Here is a 20,322-nt window from a genome sequence, read left to right as displayed (position 1 = left end):
CCAGCCAACTGCTCTCCACCCGCCCGCCCCACAGCCCACAAGGCCACAGCGGAGCGGGAAAAGCGGCTGCCCTTCCGTTTGGCCTCCCCGATGCGTCGCTTCCCCGGGCCACACTGGCAGTTTGGCACGCACCATCTTCTGCGCCCGATCGCCTGGGATTTTACCCCGACACCCGGAGTTAATTACCTCCACTGCCCCGTCCTTTCCGTCTCGAGGCTGCTCAGCCCAGCTCCCTTCCCCCCTTCTCTCTCTCCCTCTCTCGCTGGCTGTACTCTTCCCACGCGCTCGTGGTCGCACACCAACTCGACCTACCACGAGCCGATTGGACCGCCGCGACGGGGGAGGTTTGCGAGGGCCGAGCTAGGGTTAGGGTTTTTGCCCTGGATTCACGAGGCGTATAGCCTGATCCATGGACGAGGGTCCGGGCCCGGTGGGCGAGATGCTATCCCCCGGCGAGGCGGAGTGGCCACCCGAGCTGCGCCTCCCGCCGCCGCCTCCCATCCACGAGCCCGCTCCTCCTCCTCCTCCAGCGCCATCGGCAGGGTCGGGCCACCGTCTCACTGCGTGGCTGCACGCTCCTCCCGCCGTGCCGTCGCCGACGAAGAAGGAGCCGTCCCCGCCTCGTCATTCCGAGGGGTTTGACGACTCGCACTTCCTGGGATCGATCATGGGGGCTGCGGCCCCGCTCCAGCAGCAGCAGCAGCACCCGGCCGTGGCGGAGGCGCCGGTTTTGGTGAAGAGGAAGAGAGGGAGGCCGCCGAAGAACAGAGACGGAGCGGCTGCCGCACCTGCGCCGCCCAAGCCGGTGAAGAAGACGGACGGCGAGGAGGTGGTGTGCTTCATCTGCTTCGATGGGGGCAGCCTTGTGGTCTGCGACCGGAGGTACGTCACGTGCAGGATTAGTAGCTTCCGCTGTGCTCCTGCGTGCACAAGTGCGGCGGGCTGAACTCTGTGTTCGAGTAAGCTGACAAGCGTATTTTGGTTGCTGTAGGGGTTGCCCGAAGGTGTACCACCCCACGTGCATCAAGCGCGACGAGTCGTTCTTCAGGTCCCGTGGCAAGTGGAATTGCGGTGAGCTAGCATCTTGGACTGCTGCTTAGTATGTGTGTTTAGTGTTATTAATCATTTATAGTTTTGAATTAATAGGATTACACCATGAATGCTGGAGTAGGTGTTGGATATTCATAGATATTTATTAAATATTCCATCCGTTGTACTAAATAGCAACACTTAATATGGGACGGAGAGAATATTTAACATGCAATTACTTCTGACATAATGGCAGACGAAACTGGTGTTGAAAAAAAAATAACTCTTGAAAGAAGCAGGCCGTGATGATTTTCTATACTGCTTCAATAAATACATAAATTGAATATGCTGGTCTTGCCCTGTTGGGCACCTCCAGCATGAATACGTGATCTGGTTCAATGATGATGTAGAGTTCGTAGAAGATGACTTTTTGTAAAGCAATATAGCTTATGTCCAATCAGGCCCTGCTATAGCCTTGTGTATATCCTGAAGCCAAATCATATTTATTGTATTTTTAGTTTATGGAGGAGTGATGGGTACGTTCAGTTAGCATTTCATCATATTGGGGAAGAAGCTCCACATTTCCAGGACATCCGTCTTTGTAGTCTGTTGATGTGTTGTGTCCTGATATAGTCTTTGTATACACTTAAGTAAAAGTAGATTTTATTGGTTTCGAGGGGAAATAGATATGTTCAGTGGAAGGAAGCTCCATGACAAAACTTTTGCTGCTTTTAATTATTCTATATAAGTATGTTGATATACATATATATACACACATGTAGTATGTGCATGTAGCTACTGAATAATAGTTTGATCTGACATGTCCTGTTTCTTGATGTCCGACATGTCAGGTTGGCACATCTGCAGCAGCTGCGAGAAGGCAGTACAGTACATGTGCTATACCTGTACTTACTCCCTCTGCAAAGGATGCATCAAACAAGGCAAATTCTTTGGTGTTAGAGGGAACAAGGGCTTCTGTGATACTTGCTATGGCACTATATTGTTGATAGAATCCAAAGATGAAGATGTTGCAAAGGTATTTTACTTGTAATCTTTCAACTGTATATGTTGCTCCGTTTTCTGAATCCTAGAAGCATTTGTATACAAACACCTAAACAGATGTATGTTTGTGGAACCAGAATTCATTGATCCTGCTCTCATTCCTTTAGAAAAAAGCATCACTGTGTTTTAATTAAATAATTAATTAGTCCAGTACCGTAGAAATGCATGTAATTAGGAACATACCATCCACTATGAAGGTGACATATGAGACCCATGGCCACATATCATCATCATCATCACACGTGATGCTATTTTTCCTATTTATGCATCTTTGCAGTGGTGCTGGTTTAGATTCAATAAATTGCGAAATCAGCACCTCCTTCGTCATATGATGGCTATTCTCTTTAGTTTGCAACTTTGTTTGCACTGTCTTCGAAAATGTGTACACATTTTTAACTTACATCGGAATGTATGACGAGTCTCCATTTGTGAGCTTGTGTCTGGATTGTATGTATCAATTGAAGTTTCATGAGGGTAATTTGGTTGATACTTGGTAATTGTTTGCTTGCGTGGTGGCATCACATTGAGTCATTGACTGGTCCTTTGTACGCTTGGAGAACTCTGTTTTAGCCTGCAACAAACAATACTACTTTTTAAAGTTGAAACCTTAAATGCCTTTAGGTGTTTGTTTCGGAAAGAGTTATTAGAGTGGCACCTGGAACAAGCAATACTTCCATTCAAGGTTTAACTTTACATACCATGAAATGATATATTTTGTTTCTGTTTTGTTGATAAGGTACCTTGGATATTTCATATGATTTGTTATCCTATTTTTCCTATGCCAGGTTAGGGTTGATTTTGATGATAAAAGTAGCTGGGAATATCTTTTTAAGTTATATTGGCTGGATCTTAAAGGGAAACATTCATTGACATTGGAAGAACTAATCAGTGCCAAGAGCAGTTGGACTGTTCAAAGCTATTCTGCTAGGAAAGAAAAAGAGGAGTCTTCTGGTGAACGATATGATGCAAACAATGACCATGATGCCAGTTCTGACAGCTCTTCGAAGAAACGGAAACGGTGTACCTCTCTAAGGAAAAGGGGGCGGAAGCGTCAAACTCATGGTGGTATTACTGCAAGGAAATATGAAATTTCAAATAAAGTTGCTGAAAGCTTACCCAAGGAAGTACCATTTGAAGGGACAAACTTGTTAGGTGACCCGAAATGGGCCTCATTGGAGCTGCTGGAATTCATTGGGCACATGAGGAATGGTGATCAGTCTCAGATTTCCCAATTTGATGTTCAGGTTCTTTTGCTCGAGTATATAAAGCAGAATAACCTCCGTGATCCTCGCAAAAAGAGTCAAATTATTTGTGATACAAGGCTTAGCAGTCTGTTTAGGAAACCACGTGTTGGTCATTTCGAGATGTTAAAACTTTTGGAATTGCATTTTCATGTGAAAGAGACTCCAAGAGTAAATGGTGATACACAAAGAACCCTTGATCCAGATTCAGCTCAAGTAGATGGTGGAGGATATAGTGAGATGGCACCTAAATTAAGCTCTGATAAGAGGAGGAAAACCCATAAGAAGGTTGAAAGAGATCCACAAGCTGATCTAGAGGATTATGCAGCCATTGACATGCATAATATCAATTTAATTTACTTGCGTCGCAGCTTGATGGAGGATCTTATTGACGATGTTGCTGCATTCTCTGAGAAAATTACTGGTGCTTTTGTAAGGATAAGAATTTCTGGTGTCGGCCAACAACAGGATATGTATCGTCTAGTTAGAGTCCTTGGTAAGATTTTTACCATTACTGATTTACAGATTTGAGTTACTCAATTCTGATTTAACCAGAATTTGATTTTGTATGCAGGTACACATAAAGTTGCAGAACGATACAGTGTTGGTAAGAAGACAACAGATTATGCACTCGAGATATCAAATTTAGATAGGAAGGAGGTTATCACAATGGATACAATCTCAAATCAGGATTTCACAGAGGTAATACAAGCAAGTATTGTTTGATATCTACACTTTGTATGAACTCATTAATCAGGAAATACTGTTAGATTTAGGATAATCATGTTAGGATGCAATTTTTGCCACATACATATTGTTGGCTAAAATATACTCCCTCGGTTCCTTGAATTAGGGCGTATATTGTTTCCTTTGACCCAGCCTTTGACGAAAATTTAGTCTATCTATTGTAACTTAAAATTGATATCATTGCATTCGTATTCAAAAGTACTTGTTTATGGTTATGATTTGTATCACATAAGTCACATGTTGATTGAGTAATCCTTGGTCGAAGGCTCGGTTAAAGGAAACAATGTACACCCTAATTTAAGGAACGGAGGGAGTATTATACATATTGTAACTCCCTCCGATCCATATTACTTGTCGCAGCTTTGTCTAGATACGCATCTATCTAGACGCGTTTTATTGTGCATACACATGCGTACCTAGAGAAAGCTGCGACAAGTTACATGGATCAGAGGGAGTACTAAATATGTTATGCACTTGGACATTACCCGTGCTCTGTTATGGATAAAGGATATGTAACTGGTCGTATTAAGGCATCACCACTGGCGCTCTCCGTTCTTCCCTAGCTATGAGAGGCAATTTTCCTCCTGCTGATTGCTGATGTTACTGCATGAGTTTCTTCTCGTGTTTGGTTCCATCTAAATGGTTTGTTGGCTTGTGTAATGTAGGAGGAATGCAAACGTTTACGCCAGAGTATGAAGTATGGTCTAATTTCTCGACTTAAAGTGGTACTGTTGATCAAGATTCATTCTATGATGATCCATCTGATTCCTAAGTCACCACATTACGTATATGATCTGAATTATCTTCTTTGTTTTGTTAATTCAGGGAGACATCCATGAGAAAGCTAAAATCTTCCAATCCCTGCAAATTAATGATGTAAGTACAATATTAACAAAGGAAAGTTCGCTGCATGGTGACCTTGTTTGTTTTGCAATGCCTCTAGGCTTTGCTGCTTTACTGTGACCTAACAGCTCTTATTCATTGTTAAATCCTCTTACAGTTGTTGGAAAATGAAAAGCAGAGGCTGAGCAATCTCCGTGACCGTGCTAGTGAAATTGGACGCAGAAAAGAATATCCTTTTAACTTAGCATGTTGAGCTATTTTTTTTTTTTTTTTTTGCTTTTCTCCTGGTGTTTCTCTGGGCCATATGTGGCAAATATATTATGGTCCTTGAATTGGCACAGCTTTGAGTACATATGCTCACCAAAGTCAGAAACGTTAAAATTGGCACGCATAACCTTTGGTAAATATTTAAAGGCATGGTGAAATTATTTTGGCAAATTTGTACTTGAACCCATATTTTGATCAAGGAAAGTGCTATTGCATTGTTTAGAAGTTGTGAAATGAATTTTGCACTATGCTCTCATGCTTTGTTTTTGTTACAACAATTTGATATCTTGGCAAACAGCTTTTGTTGTTAAACTTGGGTTATCATTCAGATGATGGATGCACATCTATCCTGTCATACATTCTCAAGCAATATATGTTCTGATTTTCTGTTTGCTTACAGTAATTCTTTTGATGTTATACTCTTTCTATGATGAATTGCATTGATGGTACGTTTCTCTTGTTTTTTTCTTCAAATTGTTTCAGTAACCCCAACATTTGTAATGCTAAAGCTTTACTTTACTGATAAGTGAAAAGCATCAAGCCATCAAGAGCTGCATGCTGTTGTTGGTAATTTTATGTCCTTAACTATGTCATACACTTAGAGAGTGTGTAGAAAAGTTAAAACTTCTGAACACTCCTGAAGAAAGAGAACGCAGGATTAATGAAGTTCCAGAAGTACATGTTGACCCCCATATGGCTCCTGATTATGAGTCTGCTGAAGAATGGAATGACAAAACAACCGGTACTAAATCTTTAACTGTTCCTATTCTACAATGATGTGTGCCACTTGTAAAATGTAAATATTGATTTTCTGGGAATTTTCTTATTGACTTGAATGCAGTTGATTGTACAATAAAAAGGAATGGATCAGACCTGTTATTTCATGGAGGAAAAGGGGCAGAATCAAACTCTGTGATGTACACGACACAAAAAAATTCTGACACCAGTTGTCACACGAGTTTAAGTCCACCTACAGAAGGTGTATCAGATAAACCAGGAACAGGAAGCAACATTAATTTACCGTCAGCAAATGGATGGAATATTCCTCGGCCTGGTATTGATTTAAACAACACAGCAGGTGAATCTGCGTCAGTTTCATCATCTGGAGTTGTACCAAGTGACACAGAGCCAGAAAAGGTATGGCACTACAAGGACCCTTCAGGAAATGTTCAGGGACCATTTACACTTTCCCAGCTATCCAAGTGGACTAGTTATTTCCCTCATGACATGAAAATTTGGCTTACATTTGAGAGTGAAGAGAACTCACTGATGTTGACTGAAGTGCTCGCAAAGCAGCAGAAAGATCTCATTCGACCTACACCAGTTATCAACAATAGTAAATCCACATCGGCAGGCCCAGGGAAAGATAGAAGTGACTCAAGTATGGCTGAAAATATCACTTCCCCAATTGGTTATAACGTTCTCTACTCTTCTGGATTACCTAAACAGTCTGCCGACCGTTCTCCTCCAAGAATAAAAGGTCCTAACCATTTGGGCGAAGCTTTGCCATCGGCAACAAGCTGGGAGCCTCCGAAGAATGCTCCGACTTCATGTGTCCAGACCCAGCATCGGGCTAACTATTCATGCACCATTCCATCTTCTGTGGGTTCATATGGACCACCAGGATCTCATGCTGAGGGAGTCCCCAAAGAAAAGGCTGGGGGGAAGAACAATACTCAAGAAGCTGGTGGTTTGTGGAGCCCAACCCCACCACCACACAAGAGTCAAATTAGTCAGAGTAGCATGGAGCCTCATCCTGTTGCGTGTACTACGAAGAAGCAATTGCAGATTGTTTCTAATAGTAATTCGCTAGCAGGATCTGTGGAAAATTTGAATATGCAGATGGATTTCGGTCCACAGAAAGTACTCACTCCTTCACAACAATCTGAGAGAGACCTTACCATTTCACTTGGTACTTCCAGTTCACCTGAGTTTAAAACACAGGAAGGTGCTTGCTGGAGTTTAACAACAAAACCCACTGCTCATGATGAAATTCAATTTTCAATTGCTTCAGCAAAGCCTGAGAGCCGTTCAAATCCTGTTGAAGGCAGCAATTCCAATTCAGCCTTTGGCTTGCCTAGTCAGTCAGGAACTGCAGCCCGCAGTCCACAATCAGCCCCATTCACATGTAGTTCTAATTCTAGCAAGACTGAGAAGACCATGGATCTGCATAAAACATGCCCTGCTGATGCCTCAAAGGCCCCAGTCCATCAACTTCCTGAACCTAAAATTGACCTGGTCTCATACCCTGGCACTCAAGAACAATATCCGAGTCCAACTCCAAAGCTTGAGAGGAAGGAGTCTTCCATGAACAAGTCAGGGTCAACAACAGTAGAACCTGAAGATTCAGCTACAAAAGCATATGACCGCTCTTTGACAGCTTTTGTATCAGAAACATCTGGTCAACCTTCTAGTAAAATTGTTGACTTGCAGTTATTCAAGGAGACCTCATGTGTTGAAGAAAGAGATCTGAAACATGGAGGGGTTCCATTAGCTAAGAGAGATAACATAATTGTTAATCCTGTAACTGATGCTGAAGCAATAGCTGTGTCCAATGTTTTGGAATCTTTAACGGAACAAAACTGTGGAACATATAATATGCATGGAGCAACTCCTTCGGAGAATTTCGCACCAGTTTCAGTCGAGGAAGAACGGCCACAGTGCTCAAGCCCTATTGCGCTATCTCCTTGGGGCGAACAAAGTTACTATCAAGGTGAAGCTGTTGATTCTGCTCTATGGGGTGTCCAAGATGACCCAAGCAATGACATGTGGTCGTTGTCTTCACCAACACCTGCTCTCCAGCCTTCTTCGGGTTAGCAAAATGATATGCTTTTCCTGTTTACAGTATTTGCTTGACAGAAAAATCTTACGTAGTTTTCTACAGGTCTTCGAGTTGATGGAAAAGATACTTCATGCATCATACAGGACATGATAGTAGCCCAAGGAAATAGCGCTGTTGTTGAAATGTCACCAACACCAGAGGAGAAAAAGACGGAAAAATGTAACTCGAGTGCTTCCACAGCTTCTGGAGTGCCAGAGCAGGTAATGCTATTTCATGAAACAGATGTCCAATAAGATGTGTCTTCCATAAAGAGAGTCCTAGCAACATGATCTTCCTTGTCCCAACTAACGTCTGACTTGATTAGGTAAAACCAAAATCAAGTGCTGCATCGGGCTCATCTCTCAGGAGCACAAAAACTTCAGACGGGCAACCACCAGTTTCATTCCTGGACAGGAGCACAAAAGCTTCAGGAGGGCAGCCACTAGATTCATCTTTGGAGGGGTGCACAAAAGCTTCTGACGGGCAACCAGCAGTTTCATTCCTGGACAGGAGCACAAAAGTTTCAGGTGGGCAACCATCAGGCTCATTTCTGGAGGGGAGCACAAAAACTTCAGTGTGGCAACCATCAGGTTCGTCTCTAGAGGGGAGCACAAAAGGTTCAGGATGGGGTTCATCCCTAGAAGGGAGCACAAAAGGTTCGGGTTGGGGGTCAGCTCTAGAAGGAAGCACAAAAGCCTGTTGGCTACAGTCGAGTTCATCTCCGGAGGGAAGGAAAGCTTCAGGTTGGCTACAGTCGAGTTCATCTCCGGAGGGAAGGAAAGCTTCAGGTTGGCCGTCATCAGTTCGTGAGAGTTCAAAGGTGAATTCCACATCAAATGCCAGCCAAAACCGTAACTCTTCTAGTCACCAAACAACGGCACCATCAGCTAAAAACTATTCAGAAGCACCAAGGAGACATGGAAACACCAACCAAAGTTCTGGCTGGGGAGAGGCAGTAGGGAACAACAGGAGCTGGCACTCATCTTCTGGTAATGCTAGCCGGGGCAGCCAGTCGAGTCAGCACCATGATAGGTACTCTCATGGCAATGAATCACGGCGGGGTAGCTCGAATCATTCAAGGAGGCCTGACCATCGCCAAGATCATGGCAGCGGCGTGCAGTCGAGATCATTCTCAAGAGGACAGTCTCAACGGGGTATATGCAAGTATTATGAGAGTGGCAACTGCAGGAAGGGCTCATCTTGCTATTACATTCACCGCTGATCTCCGTTGTAGGAAACACGTCGTGAAGTAACCACGTCGGACCTCACATTTTTGTAACTGCAGGAAGGGGTCATCTTGCACTTCCACCGTTGACCTCCGTGGTAGGAAACATGTCGTGAAGTTACCACGCCATACCTCACATTTTTGTATAGCCTGATAACTTGATAAGTTAACCTTGTAGTCAGCTTAGAAGAGAGCTTAACTTTGGCGTCACTCAGTTCCCAGTAAATATATCTGTCAGCAAGTTGCATTTTAACATTCAAGCAGCACTGCTGAACCATAGATTGTCTCGTTTCGGAGCATAATTTATTCCACTCTTCAATTAAATGGTATCAACTCGAATTTCTCCATAACCAGGTAAATGTTTCTACAAAAGTTCCTAGGACGCATGTAAAAGAGAAAAAAAACACTCTACAAGTCTACAACACTGGACGTTTCTCTTTTAACAACAAACGCTCCCTTTATTTACTACAGCCCGTCGTTCCTGACGCACGAAATATTTAACTCCTGTGCCTGGACGCACGGCGTTGTTATTTCGACCTGGGCGTGTGGGGGCAGAACACTGGGTAGTAGGTGTTCAGCTCAAGCTGGTCCAGAATCTGCTGGAGAAGTCCCAGGTATGAAGAGTGCCCGACGACTAGCTCGCTTACATCAACCTGCGAATTGAACAATGTGATCAAGATAAAAGATTCATGAGGATACGAATTTGCTCGGTTGGATACGCCAAGCCGTCACACTTACATTCTCCACTCCGGGGACTGGGATCGCCTGGATGCCAGCCAAACCTTGCGTGAGCAGGCTGCACGAGATAGCATTTTATCAGGTCGTAGGCAAATGAGCAGGCTCACCAATGAATGGGAAATAACTGGCATGGTGATCGTCAGCGGGAGCATTGGAGATGTTTGGAAAGCGTGAGTTTCATGAGAATTTTCCAAGGAACAGTTCACAGTTCCCGCCATAATTTTTACCTACTTGTGCTTCACTTACCTTGCACGGAAAGTGACACCGAGGATCCAGTCATTGGTGGAGTACACGTTCACGAGCCTTCCAGCAACCATCTGCACATATGAAAGAAGGATTTGCCAGTTTCTTCTCATCCCAGGTGCCTGGGACAAAAATATCAGAATATTACCTTCCGGGCAGGCCCCCACAGCTCATCTTTAACTGAGACCGGCGCACCTATCAGTACAGCCCTCTCGACAATCCCCTCTGCTCATGTTACAATTGTCAGTTGAATAAACTCGATTTCGAAACGGGCCTTTCCTATAGAAGTTGAAAAAAATATTCCTCCATTGCTAAACGAGCCTCACCATTATTGCCCGATAGAGCTAATTCCTGCAAGCATTTGAACACGACACGTGCCCCAAGAGAGAAACCGATGAGAGTGACCGGCCTGGAAGGGGTTGAGATGCCAAATTAGCTCCATACAGACACATGGTTTATTGCACAGATATAGTAGAAAGCAAGCAGCAGTACCTGCTTCCTTGCAGTCCCTTGAGCAACACTTCGGCAAGCATTTTCCCAACCTTATCTGACCTGGAATCATCTACTAGATTTATCAAGTCGAAATGATTACTGGTCTGCAGGCTATGTTTAGAAAGAGGAATTCTGGTTTAATAGAAGTAAGTGGGGTTAACCCCTATATTTCTTAAAAATAAAAGTTCAGAAAGAATCAACAACTGAATACTCCATAAAGTATACTAACTAACTCTTAAGCAGGATCCAGTTTCTCGTACGGGCCTGGTCCCCGTGAGTATCCGGAACTGTCTTTTTTACTGGCGGAAGGTTGGTCAAATATCAGACCATTTTGTATTTCAGAAGTTAAATGCAAAATTCGTATTCAGTTTCCCATACTGGCCTTTTTACCGATTACTGGTATGAACTGGTTGAATTTCAGATGGTTTTGGATTTCAGAAGTTCAATGCAAAATTCAAAATGACAGTAACTAAAAAAAAGATGTGACATCAATCACGGGGATTCAAGCTTCTTTGGTGTACACATTGCGGTTTTTTTACAAAATTAAGAGAAACTACAGATTTTCAAACGAAAATTTGATTGAAAGTGTGCTCTTAAGCCTTAGAATAATATCATGAAGTTTTGTGCAACTCTATACAAAATCGCCTTAAATATGGAAACACAAAAACAAAAGTTCAGCAAAATTTTGCTAAGGAGAGTGCATGAAGGCACCTGTCAATAGCAATGGACCATTTACTGTCTATAAAATCTGCAGCAGTTACCAGGGTAGCAGGCCATGCAAATGCTGAGATTATACCACTTAACACAGTCTGCATTGCACCTTCCCTCATCAACTCCATTGCAACTCCTGCGGTGATAGGTTTTTATTTATTTTTAAAAATAATGCGTGGAAAGAATTCATATATTATGTGCGTGAATCATGAACCTTACTTGATGCCAGAAAATCCTGTATTGCTGTACTCAAGGCAACAATATGGTTAGTCTCCCACTGAAGAATATACCTGCCAAATGTTAGTGAGAATTGCAAGTATCCTCTAGTTACACATGGTAAGCTTGTTCTGAAAAGAATTACGCAATGCAACCTTACTGAAATGGGTTATGTGAAAACTCACGTCCCATCCATGTTATCTGAATTTCTTGTATTCTATAAATTTGTCCAATTCTTTTCTATCTAGATGAATGGTGGGAACAGTCTGCCCTTCGAGGAAGGCTTACAAAGGCATGGGAAAATACTACCAAGAATTGGCATATAATAAGAAAATGTGTTCAACGACTAATGTATTAGAAAAAAGTACCTCTCTAAGTTAGTTTTCCATCCTTCCCATGGCTTTAAGAAATCGTCCTCATTAAAACCAAATCCAGAAACCATGATGCAAACTGCTAGGCGCTGGAGGAACAAAAATATTCATGGAACCCAGTTAGTCTTATCAGTAAACAAGTTGTTACTGAAAAAACAAGACAGAGCATTTGATAAACCAGAGCACAAAATTTGAAGAGAAAAACCTACACCCTGGTTATGGTTCTCGCCCATAGTTTTGAACTCAAATTCTCTCACATTTCCAATTCTTTTGGCCATTTTGCTCCCAGTCAACCCAGCTCCAGCAGCTGATTATCATACATGATGGTCAGTTTGTAGATCATCTAATGGGGAAATATGTTCAAATTAGCAACATATTTCATGTATCCTCACTACAGTCATTTGATTTTTCACTAGAGCATTACTGTAGTTCTGCAAACAGCTGATCATTAACAGTACCTTAACTAACAGGTAGATTAAGACAAAAAAATTCTTGACATTATGAAGCCATCACCAAATATGTATTCAAAGAATAATCAGGTTCACCTCCAAATGATGCAGCAACCGCCACAGAGCCAGCGGTGTGTCCAGCAGCAGTTGCCATAGCAGCAAATCCACTTGCTCCTATAATAGGGACAAGTGCGTGCAGTGTTGGGGCCAAAGCACTAAACCCTGCAGCGATCGCAGGAGCAGCCAGACCTGTGAAAGGTTTAGCCATCTAATTCAGCATGCAGATTGCAGAAATCTCAGAAAGATTCCAAGGAGCTAGCTAGCAAGGGACATCATTCCGAAAGGTGATGTGATGTGATACCTCCAGAGATGGCCATGAGCGTCCCTCCGGTCAAGGCAGCGGCGCCGATGATCCCGCCACGCTTCCAGTTCTGCCACCTGCTGCGCGGCGAGATGCATTCACGCGACTCCTCCTCCTCTTTCGCTGCAGCCATAGCAGAGCAAGCAACCATTATCTCGATAGCTTCCTACAATGCCAAAGTGTTCGATACCAAAAGACAGACTTAGCGCTGTTGGGGCATGGTTTTGCACTCGATCGAGAAGAAGTATTGGGGGTTTACCATCTTGATCCACTTGACGTCAAGCCACGTCGCCAGCAGCCGGAGCGCGACCCGGTGGCGTGCGTCGTAGCCCTTCCTGATGCGGGGGGAACCCACGCCGTCCTCGGCCATGTTCACGTCCGCCACGCAGGCGGAGAGGAGCATGTACAGCACCGCCATCTTCCGGTAGTCCTTGGAGGAGGAGCGGCGTGACGGCGACCCGTCGTCGTCCGCGGCGGGGTCCTGCTCGTCGGCCTTGATCTGCTGCTTCATGAGGTCGCTGGCTCCGATTCCGGCGTCGTGCTCCAGCCCCATCGCCATGGCGTCGACGGCCTTGGCGAGCGCGAGCTCCAGGTCGGACCTGTCAGCCGCGGCCTTCTCGCCGTCGTCCTCGTCCTCGAAGACTTTCCGGAGGAACTGCATTGCATATGCGCGGGCGGTCCGAGGAAGGAATCGTCGTTACGTTATGTCACATGGAAATGGCAAATGGGGGTTGATGTAAATGCAATGCAAGACGACACGTACGGCTCCGATGTGGTGCTTGGGATCGGAGGTCGCCGCCGTCTTCTCCACGCCCGGCCACGCCTTGGGGTCGATCTCCAGGAACCTGCAGCACCCCTCCATGTCACGCCGGCCGGGTCATGCGAAGCGAGAGAGGGAGGTGGGTAAGGGAGGGGATGACTTAATTTACCTGAGGACGGGGAGGAGGAGGGCGCGGGATTCGTGAGTCCAGAGTTCACGGCCGTCGGGGTCGTCGGGTCGGGGGGAGATGACGCCGGGGTCCGGGCCGTCGGGGTCGTCGTCGAGGCCGTGGGAACCGAGGAGGACATGCTGGTGGATCTGCGCCTGTCGGAGCGCGAGCGCCAGGAGCGCCCCCGCCGCGTACCGCTGCGTCTGGCTCAGCGTCGTCGACGCCGCCATTGCCGGGCTTCGCCGACTTTGGCTGGGCTTTGATGCGTTCCCGTGCGGGATCGAGACGACGCGATTGAGAACAAACGAGCGCAAGCGGACGCTCGGAAGGTCTCGCGGGCGACGGCCAGGCCCGGCAACGCGTTGCGGGTTACATTTAGCCCACGGAGGACCATTTTGGAGCCCGTTAACTTTTGGTCCGCAAGCAGCCTCGAGGGCCCTGACGGCCCGGCCCGTCAGGAGGCCCATGATGGAAGCGAAATGGTGATCGCGTGCACGACGGCGATCGAGGACCCGCTCACTCACACTTCACGTACAAGCCGACCCAAATTCAAAGCTTGGAGCGTCAACTTCACAAGAAAAAGCTATCAACGGAGAAGACTAATTGCATTTCCTTAAAAAGAAGAAGATTAATTGGACAAAGAAGAGCTTAGCTAGGCTGAAAATATGTGTGAGATTTGTCATATGTCTCACCAACCCCAAGCTCGCATGCACGCGCATAGCCCACATCTTGTCTCCGTCTCTACTCTCTACATCCAACAGTCAATGGTCCTGCTCTACATCGTAAACGGCCCGGACTTAAGAGCTTGGATTAATGCAGGGACGAAAGGGAAAGCGAGACCATGACAGCAGCGACAATTTCAACAAATGCTAGTGGTAAATGTTAATTGCGTGCCCTGTTAGAGCATGCATGGAGTACGTGTGCCCTGTCAAAGCTAAATTTGAGATGAAACCACGATATATATATATACAAACTCTCATACTGGTATGTATTTTGTTTATCCAATTGAATGAAGAATTTCGTCTGCTCTACCTTGCAATAAATCAAAGATACTGCGGAAACTATAACGCATCCAGGATATCGAGCACCTATATATAATGCATGAAAAGTTAACCAAGTGGCGCCAATCAAAATATGTGCTCAAGAATAGAGAACCGGTACTCTCTCCGATCCATAACAAGTGTCTTAAGTCTAGTACTCCCTCCGTCCAACAAAAGATGTTCAAATTTGATAAAACTTGAGACATCTTTTGTTGGACGGAGGGAGTACAATTTTATATTAAATTAGTACAAAATCTGAGACACTTGTTATGAATCGGAGGAAATAGCTATCGCTGATCGAGAAGGGACGACCATCATGCTTATCCCGTGGCCAATCTGTGGATTCTGCTAGTCAACGGACGGCGCCATCAGCAACTTTTCTCTTAGTAGGCTAGTACTTTCTCCGTCCAACAAAAGATGTCTCAACTTTGACTAAATTTAAATGTATCTATACACTAAATCATGTTTAGATAGATTCAAATTTTTGACAAACTTGAAACATCTTTTGTTGAACGTAGTGAGTAGTACCTTCGTGGCATCCATCCCCACGACTCAGCATCAGCAGCTCGTGGAGCAGAACCAGCGGCCGGCGCGGGTGTGCCGTCAAACCCCGATCGATCCTGTGCCTGATCCTGATTCCCGCCCCACTGAGACTACAGTATGAAGGCGAGGGTTTACATGTGTGTCGCTACGTACGGCGTGTGTCACGTCAGGTTTGGGATAAGAGGGGCTGAGCGCCAACGGAACGCCGTCACATCAGCACTGGTGACCAACCCGCTATTCATCATCATCTCACGAGGGAAACGAGTGATCACTGTGTTTATTTTTGTACTGCAAATCAGAGAACGCATAATGTACGTCCACACACGAGTGCAGATGCAGATATCACTGTCTCACGAAAAAAGAAGAGACAAGTGTTCCATCGTTCCATTAGTCGCACTCCCTTCTTTTCAAAATAATACATGACCAATTCGTAATGTATTTTGACGTCAAAGTTGTAGACTGAATGTATAATTATGTTATTCATATTTTGGAAAGGAAGGGTAACTTTTAACTTTGCGCTCCTATGGCATGACATGTCAGCAATTGGCTGATGCAACCACGATGCATACCCACATGTAAAAAAGAAGAAGAAGCATGTAGCCTACACAGGACATTAACCATTAAAAACGGCAGTAATGACCTGCCCTGAGAGGCGGTACCATGGAAATAGATGAGCAAACATTAGTCGGGACACCATCCGAGCTTATCATGAAGTATAAGATACAATATACGGGGAATTCTGTCACCCCAATTGCATTTTAAGCTTCTCGACATGAGAGACATCGTTGTGGAAAGAACTAAGCTGAGGCAGTTTTATTCAACACGGCACAACCCTCACCAACCAACCCCACCAAAAGAAACAGAGGCCTTACCTTTACAAAAAAAACACAAAAGAGAAATAGGACTCCACCTCCTACTCCCTCTGCTGGAGCCGTGGTCGAAGGGAGGCAGAAACCGCAACCTTCCGGTGTTCAGCAGAGAAAGAGGTGAACTTAGATAATTAAAGATGCATGAAAGATGAAAAAAGTGCAGATAGAAAAATGAATGACTCGTGCGTGTATCCACTCTAAGAGACATATTTACCGAATCAGCCTATGTTTAGATGTTAAGTCTAAAATTTAAAATGACTAATTTACTCCTGGTTCCTTTCGTTCATAACAAAGTTCTTTTCAGCTTCTAAACCAGCTTCTAAGAGCAGCCCAACACCCGAAATCCTTCACAAGAGAAAAAGCTGGTCCAAGGCAGCTTCTTGGGCTTCTGAAAAATCTCACTTTTTCTTGCCCCCAAAAGACCCTCTATTTACCTCCAAAGTGCCACCGCGTACTGAACTGCTCGTCTCCTCCCGCAACACCAGCTGCTCCCTGTCTGACTCTTCTCGATCCCCTTCTCTCGTCTTCGTGCGGCTAGGGTTCAAGCTAGCTACCGCCGCCGCCGCCACCCAATGCCTCTTTCCGCCACCAGTTCTTGAAGCCGCCACCACAGTCGGGTTCGCCTCCTCTCCTCTCCTATTTGGGCCTGCTGGTTCTGGATCCGCCGCTGCCGTGTGGCTCTCTTGCCGCCTCCTCTCCATAGCCAAAGCCATGGCTTGAATTTTTTCTCCGACTTGTTGCTGTCTGCCGCCATGGCTTGGATCAGATGGTGACCATTAGCAGCCATGATAAAATAATGGTCTCCATGGATGAAGCAATGGATGATTATCTCTTTTGCATGATTTTTTTTGGTCGGTTTGGATAATGAATAGAACAAAACACAGCGTGGATGTAGCCTTGGATTAATAGATTTTGTTTTTTTATAAGAATGTGTATATAACTTAATACAAATAGCCAAGACAAAATTTTAAAGTATGGGTATTACAGATTTTTCAACAAACAACTCCTCAGACAATAAGCTTCTATGGTTAGAGAAGTACGAGCAGAGAAGGTAAAGCCGTTTCTGAAGAAGCCCAACCTAAAAAGAACCGGCATACATGGATTCTGTTACACGCTGGCAGGTAGGGCCCAAGTCATCGTCAATTTCTTATCTCCTTTTCGGCGCTTCCAGTTCCACTCTGTTTCTGCAGTTGCGGCTGGCTTCGCTATCGCTTGTTATCCCCTCCCAAGTCCGTCGCATCCTCGTCGGCATTCCGGCAAGCACCATGACGGGCGTGGCGGTGGCGGTTACCCTCCTCCGCCTTCCTCTCGCCCGCCTGTCCTCCCATCTCCGTCCCCTCCCTTCCCCTCCCGTCCCGCCCCCTCGCCTCCGTCTCTCCGTCGCCCACCGCCTCATCTCCTCGCTCCTCGGCCCCGGCCACGGCCTCGCCGTAGCAGTCGTGTCCGAAGCGGTGGCCGAGGTGGATGAAGAAGAGTTCGAAGCGACGGAAGAGCCGCAGCTGGAGGCGGCGCCCCCGTCCTTCGTGCTCCCGCGGCTGCCGCGACCTAAGCTGGACGTGAAGGAGCGGAAGGAGCTGGCCTCGTACGCGCACGGCCTCGGCAAGAAGCTCAAGTCGCAGCAGGTTGGTAAGGGCGGCGTCACTCCCTCTCTCGTATCCGCCTTCAGCGACAACCTCGAGTCCAACGAGCTCCTGAAGGTGCCCGCCCCCTCCCCCTCCTCCTTGTCTAGTTCATGCTGCCATTAGTCTTTCCTACTCCCTCCGTCCAACAAAAGATGTCTCAAGTTTGTCAAAATTTGGATGTATCTAGACATGACTTAATGTATAGATGCATTCAAATCTAGTCAAAGTTGAGACATCCTTTGTTGGACGGAGGGAGTACTACAAATTTCGTGTTATACCAGTATACATCAAGCAAATTACACATGGTGTGCACGTTTTCGTCGCGAAATACCTATGAATTAAGGCATAGTAGGGTTGTTTGCTACTAGCTGCATCACAACCAAGGTTCTTAGTCCAGCCCACCTGGTTTCCAGATCAAATGCGTGCTGATAACCGCTTCCGATTTAGGTAGATATGTCATGTTAGACTTAACAATGGAAACGGCTGAAGAGCATCAGTGATCAATGAAACCAACTCCTCTTTATTGGCTAGGTCTGGTGCCACCTCTGCATGATGGTCCCCATGTTTGTCATTAGATCATGCATTGGGCTTAGATCTTAGAATCTAAATCTATGGAACTTAGATACTTTTTCCAGTTCTAGATCTTAGGGCTCCTGACATGGAGTTGATTGATCATCAAGTTCTTCTAGATTTGGATTTAGCGTCTAGCATGCATGTCATCGCACACACCATGACACACATGTATTGTGTTGCTTGGGGCTGCTGTCCATGTACCAATCACCATATTAGCTTACAATAATGAGTTAAGGACAAGTCTTACACCAGCGTGTTTTTAAACTGTCTATAAGATGATACTCACGGAGCAAATGCACATGAACCCTTTTTATCACGCGTGCATGACATTTTAGAAGATTCTCTCATCCAAAAGTCCTACAAATGCCAACAGAGATGCACTCTAACCCCTTTTTATCACTCATGCATGAGATGTTAGAAGATCCTCTCTTCCAAAGGTTCTAAAATAACCAAGAGAGATACTTTTGTGTTGTTTACCTGCAGAGGTTCCTGTCTATTACCAGTCCTACCACTCATATATACAACAAAATTCTTGTTCATTTGAAACTATGTACTCCAAGCCTATCATTGAAGAACTTTGTGTGATAGTGTGAAGCTATATAAACTTTACTATTATTGACAGTGATAAATTAAAAATATGTAAGTTTGTCCTGAAAATAATTAGCTTATCGTAGATGGCGCCCTAGAGTACTGTACTTTGGAGCCTGGCCAAGTTGGGAGCTACGCGTATATCAGAATTGGGTGGCTGTGTCCTTCTATCTGACTAACACTTGCAATAGCTTGCATACAGATTTCCTTCTTTCTATTTTGTCTGTGAGTACAACAATAAGACTGTACGATATGGTGTATCTTATGCCTTTTTCGTGTTTTAGTGTCCTTTTTTCTTCAGCTTTCTTCCCTCTGTTGTTATGTTGTTCACCATCATTCCATTCAACACAACAGCTAAAGATTCACGGGAACTGCCCTGGGGAACTACCTGATGTGATATTACAACTTGAGGAGTCAACTGGATCCATTGCTGTTGACCAAATCGGCCGCTCGGTTATTCTATATAGGCCAAGCTCCAGCAAGATGAAAAAGAGGGAAGAAGTTGCTAGAAAGAGGGAAGAATTTGCTAGAAATAGCACGAGATTTCTCAAATCTGAAGGTGGATTCGAAGAACATCCCAGAAACAGCACAAGCAGGAGATTTGTGAAATCTGGATCAACATTTAGGACTCAACAGAAGAGAAGATCAATTGCATCCAAGGGGTCGTCATACAGCCGAGGAAATTAATATATGTTTTTGTTCTTATCTGGAGTAATCATCTAAATTTTAGACTAACTACTCGTATAATGGATATTAGTGTTAAGTTTCCACCAGTAAACTATGGATACACAGGAACGCACCAAGTGGTGGTGATCCCTTCAAATAGAAGTTCTGGGTTAGTGACTTAGTGGATATTAACATCATATGCCATATGGTCTACATGCTAATCTGAAGCCTGTAATGAAATTTGATATAACTAAACTGATGTGTGCATCTCACCTATTCCAGCAAGTTAGGTGATTCATCATAAGCATTCAGCCTCTAATCCTCTCATCTCTTTCATTTGGTCCTTCAAATAGTAGCATAGTAGCATGCATGCCTCTCCATTTTTTCTGCCTCTTCTGTTAGTACTGAGCTACAAGCCTACAACAACGAGGTCTGGGCTCTTGCAACTTCTGTATCCTCTCTATTCGGAAATGCAGGTTGACCTAGGTCCTTGCATTCAACACTTTGAATTTTTTTTGCTATTAAATGTGAAACTATGTACACTAGACTAACTGTATAGAAACAATATCATTGGATTGCCTTGCAATTTTCTTGACAATATGCATGCTTTAAAAATTTGTTCATACATTATGACTGGAAAGGCTTCGAGAAGTAAAAATGACGGCCTACATTTCTG

General features: G+C 44.8%; 3 protein-coding genes across 3 annotated transcripts; 2 read left to right on the top strand and 1 right to left on the bottom strand.

Annotated features, from left to right (window-relative positions):
• The first annotated feature begins 219 nt into the window (after positions 1–219).
• On the top strand, positions 220–9,488 carry LOC100833705 (zinc finger CCCH domain-containing protein 19). Its single transcript, XM_010236594.3, has 12 exons — positions 220–882; positions 992–1,071; positions 1,881–2,065; positions 2,877–3,828; positions 3,907–4,034; positions 4,745–4,804; positions 4,905–4,955; positions 5,080–5,150; positions 5,786–5,931; positions 6,031–8,001; positions 8,074–8,231; positions 8,336–9,488. The coding sequence occupies exons 1-12, from the start codon at positions 410–412 to the stop codon at positions 9,230–9,232; spliced, it is 5,172 nt and encodes a 1,723-aa protein (XP_010234896.2). The 5' UTR covers positions 220–409; the 3' UTR covers positions 9,233–9,488.
• A 36-nt stretch (positions 9,489–9,524) lies between these two features.
• LOC100826677 (transmembrane and coiled-coil domain-containing protein 4) lies at positions 9,525–13,975 on the bottom strand. The gene is made up of 15 exons (XM_003574134.4): positions 13,746–13,975; positions 13,580–13,661; positions 13,076–13,471; positions 12,817–12,982; positions 12,552–12,704; positions 12,216–12,313; positions 12,004–12,095; positions 11,639–11,709; positions 11,420–11,555; positions 10,709–10,768; positions 10,543–10,625; positions 10,365–10,441; positions 10,220–10,290; positions 9,974–10,031; positions 9,525–9,888 (listed from the first exon to the last, which is right to left on the bottom strand). Exons 1-15 carry the CDS (start codon positions 13,973–13,975, stop codon positions 9,763–9,765), a joined length of 1,899 nt encoding a protein of 632 aa, XP_003574182.1. The 3' UTR covers positions 9,525–9,762.
• A 3,304-nt stretch (positions 13,976–17,279) lies between these two features.
• On the top strand, positions 17,280–19,950 carry LOC100826154. Its single transcript, XM_003574133.4, has 2 exons — positions 17,280–17,894; positions 19,335–19,950. Exons 1-2 carry the CDS (start codon positions 17,295–17,297, stop codon positions 19,665–19,667), a joined length of 933 nt encoding a protein of 310 aa, XP_003574181.2. The 5' UTR covers positions 17,280–17,294; the 3' UTR covers positions 19,668–19,950.
• Positions 19,951–20,322: the final 372 nt, after the last annotated feature.

Source organism: Brachypodium distachyon, chromosome 3 (genome assembly GCF_000005505.3).
Source record: "Brachypodium distachyon strain Bd21 chromosome 3, Brachypodium_distachyon_v3.0, whole genome shotgun sequence".
NCBI lineage: Eukaryota > Viridiplantae > Streptophyta > Magnoliopsida > Poales > Poaceae > Brachypodium > Brachypodium distachyon.
Note: the sequence above shows the minus strand (reverse complement) of the source record. Positions and strands in the feature narration are given on the sequence as shown.

Coding starts and splice junctions, on each gene's coding strand:
- LOC100826677 (XM_003574134.4), bottom strand. CDS start 13,975: ATGGCGGCGTCGACGACGCTGAGCCAGACGCAGCGGTACGCGGCGGGG. Junction 12,096..12,215: donor GCGAGAACCATAACCAGGGT/GTAGGTTTTTCT, acceptor TTGTTCCTCCAG/CGCCTAGCAGTTTGCATCAT. Junction 10,769..11,419: donor TGGTCCATTGCTATTGACAG/GTGCCTTCATGC, acceptor AGATGATTCCAG/GTCAGATAAGGTTGGGAAAA.
- LOC100833705 (XM_010236594.3), top strand. CDS start 410: ATGGACGAGGGTCCGGGCCCGGTGGGCGAGATGCTATCCCCCGGCGAG. Junction 2,066..2,876: donor AAGATGAAGATGTTGCAAAG/GTATTTTACTTG, acceptor TTCCTATGCCAG/GTTAGGGTTGATTTTGATGA. Junction 8,002..8,073: donor TGCTCTCCAGCCTTCTTCGG/GTTAGCAAAATG, acceptor AGTTTTCTACAG/GTCTTCGAGTTGATGGAAAA.
- LOC100826154 (XM_003574133.4), top strand. CDS start 17,295: ATGGATTCTGTTACACGCTGGCAGGTAGGGCCCAAGTCATCGTCAATT. Junction 17,895..19,334: donor AGTCCAACGAGCTCCTGAAG/GTGCCCGCCCCC, acceptor TCAACACAACAG/CTAAAGATTCACGGGAACTG.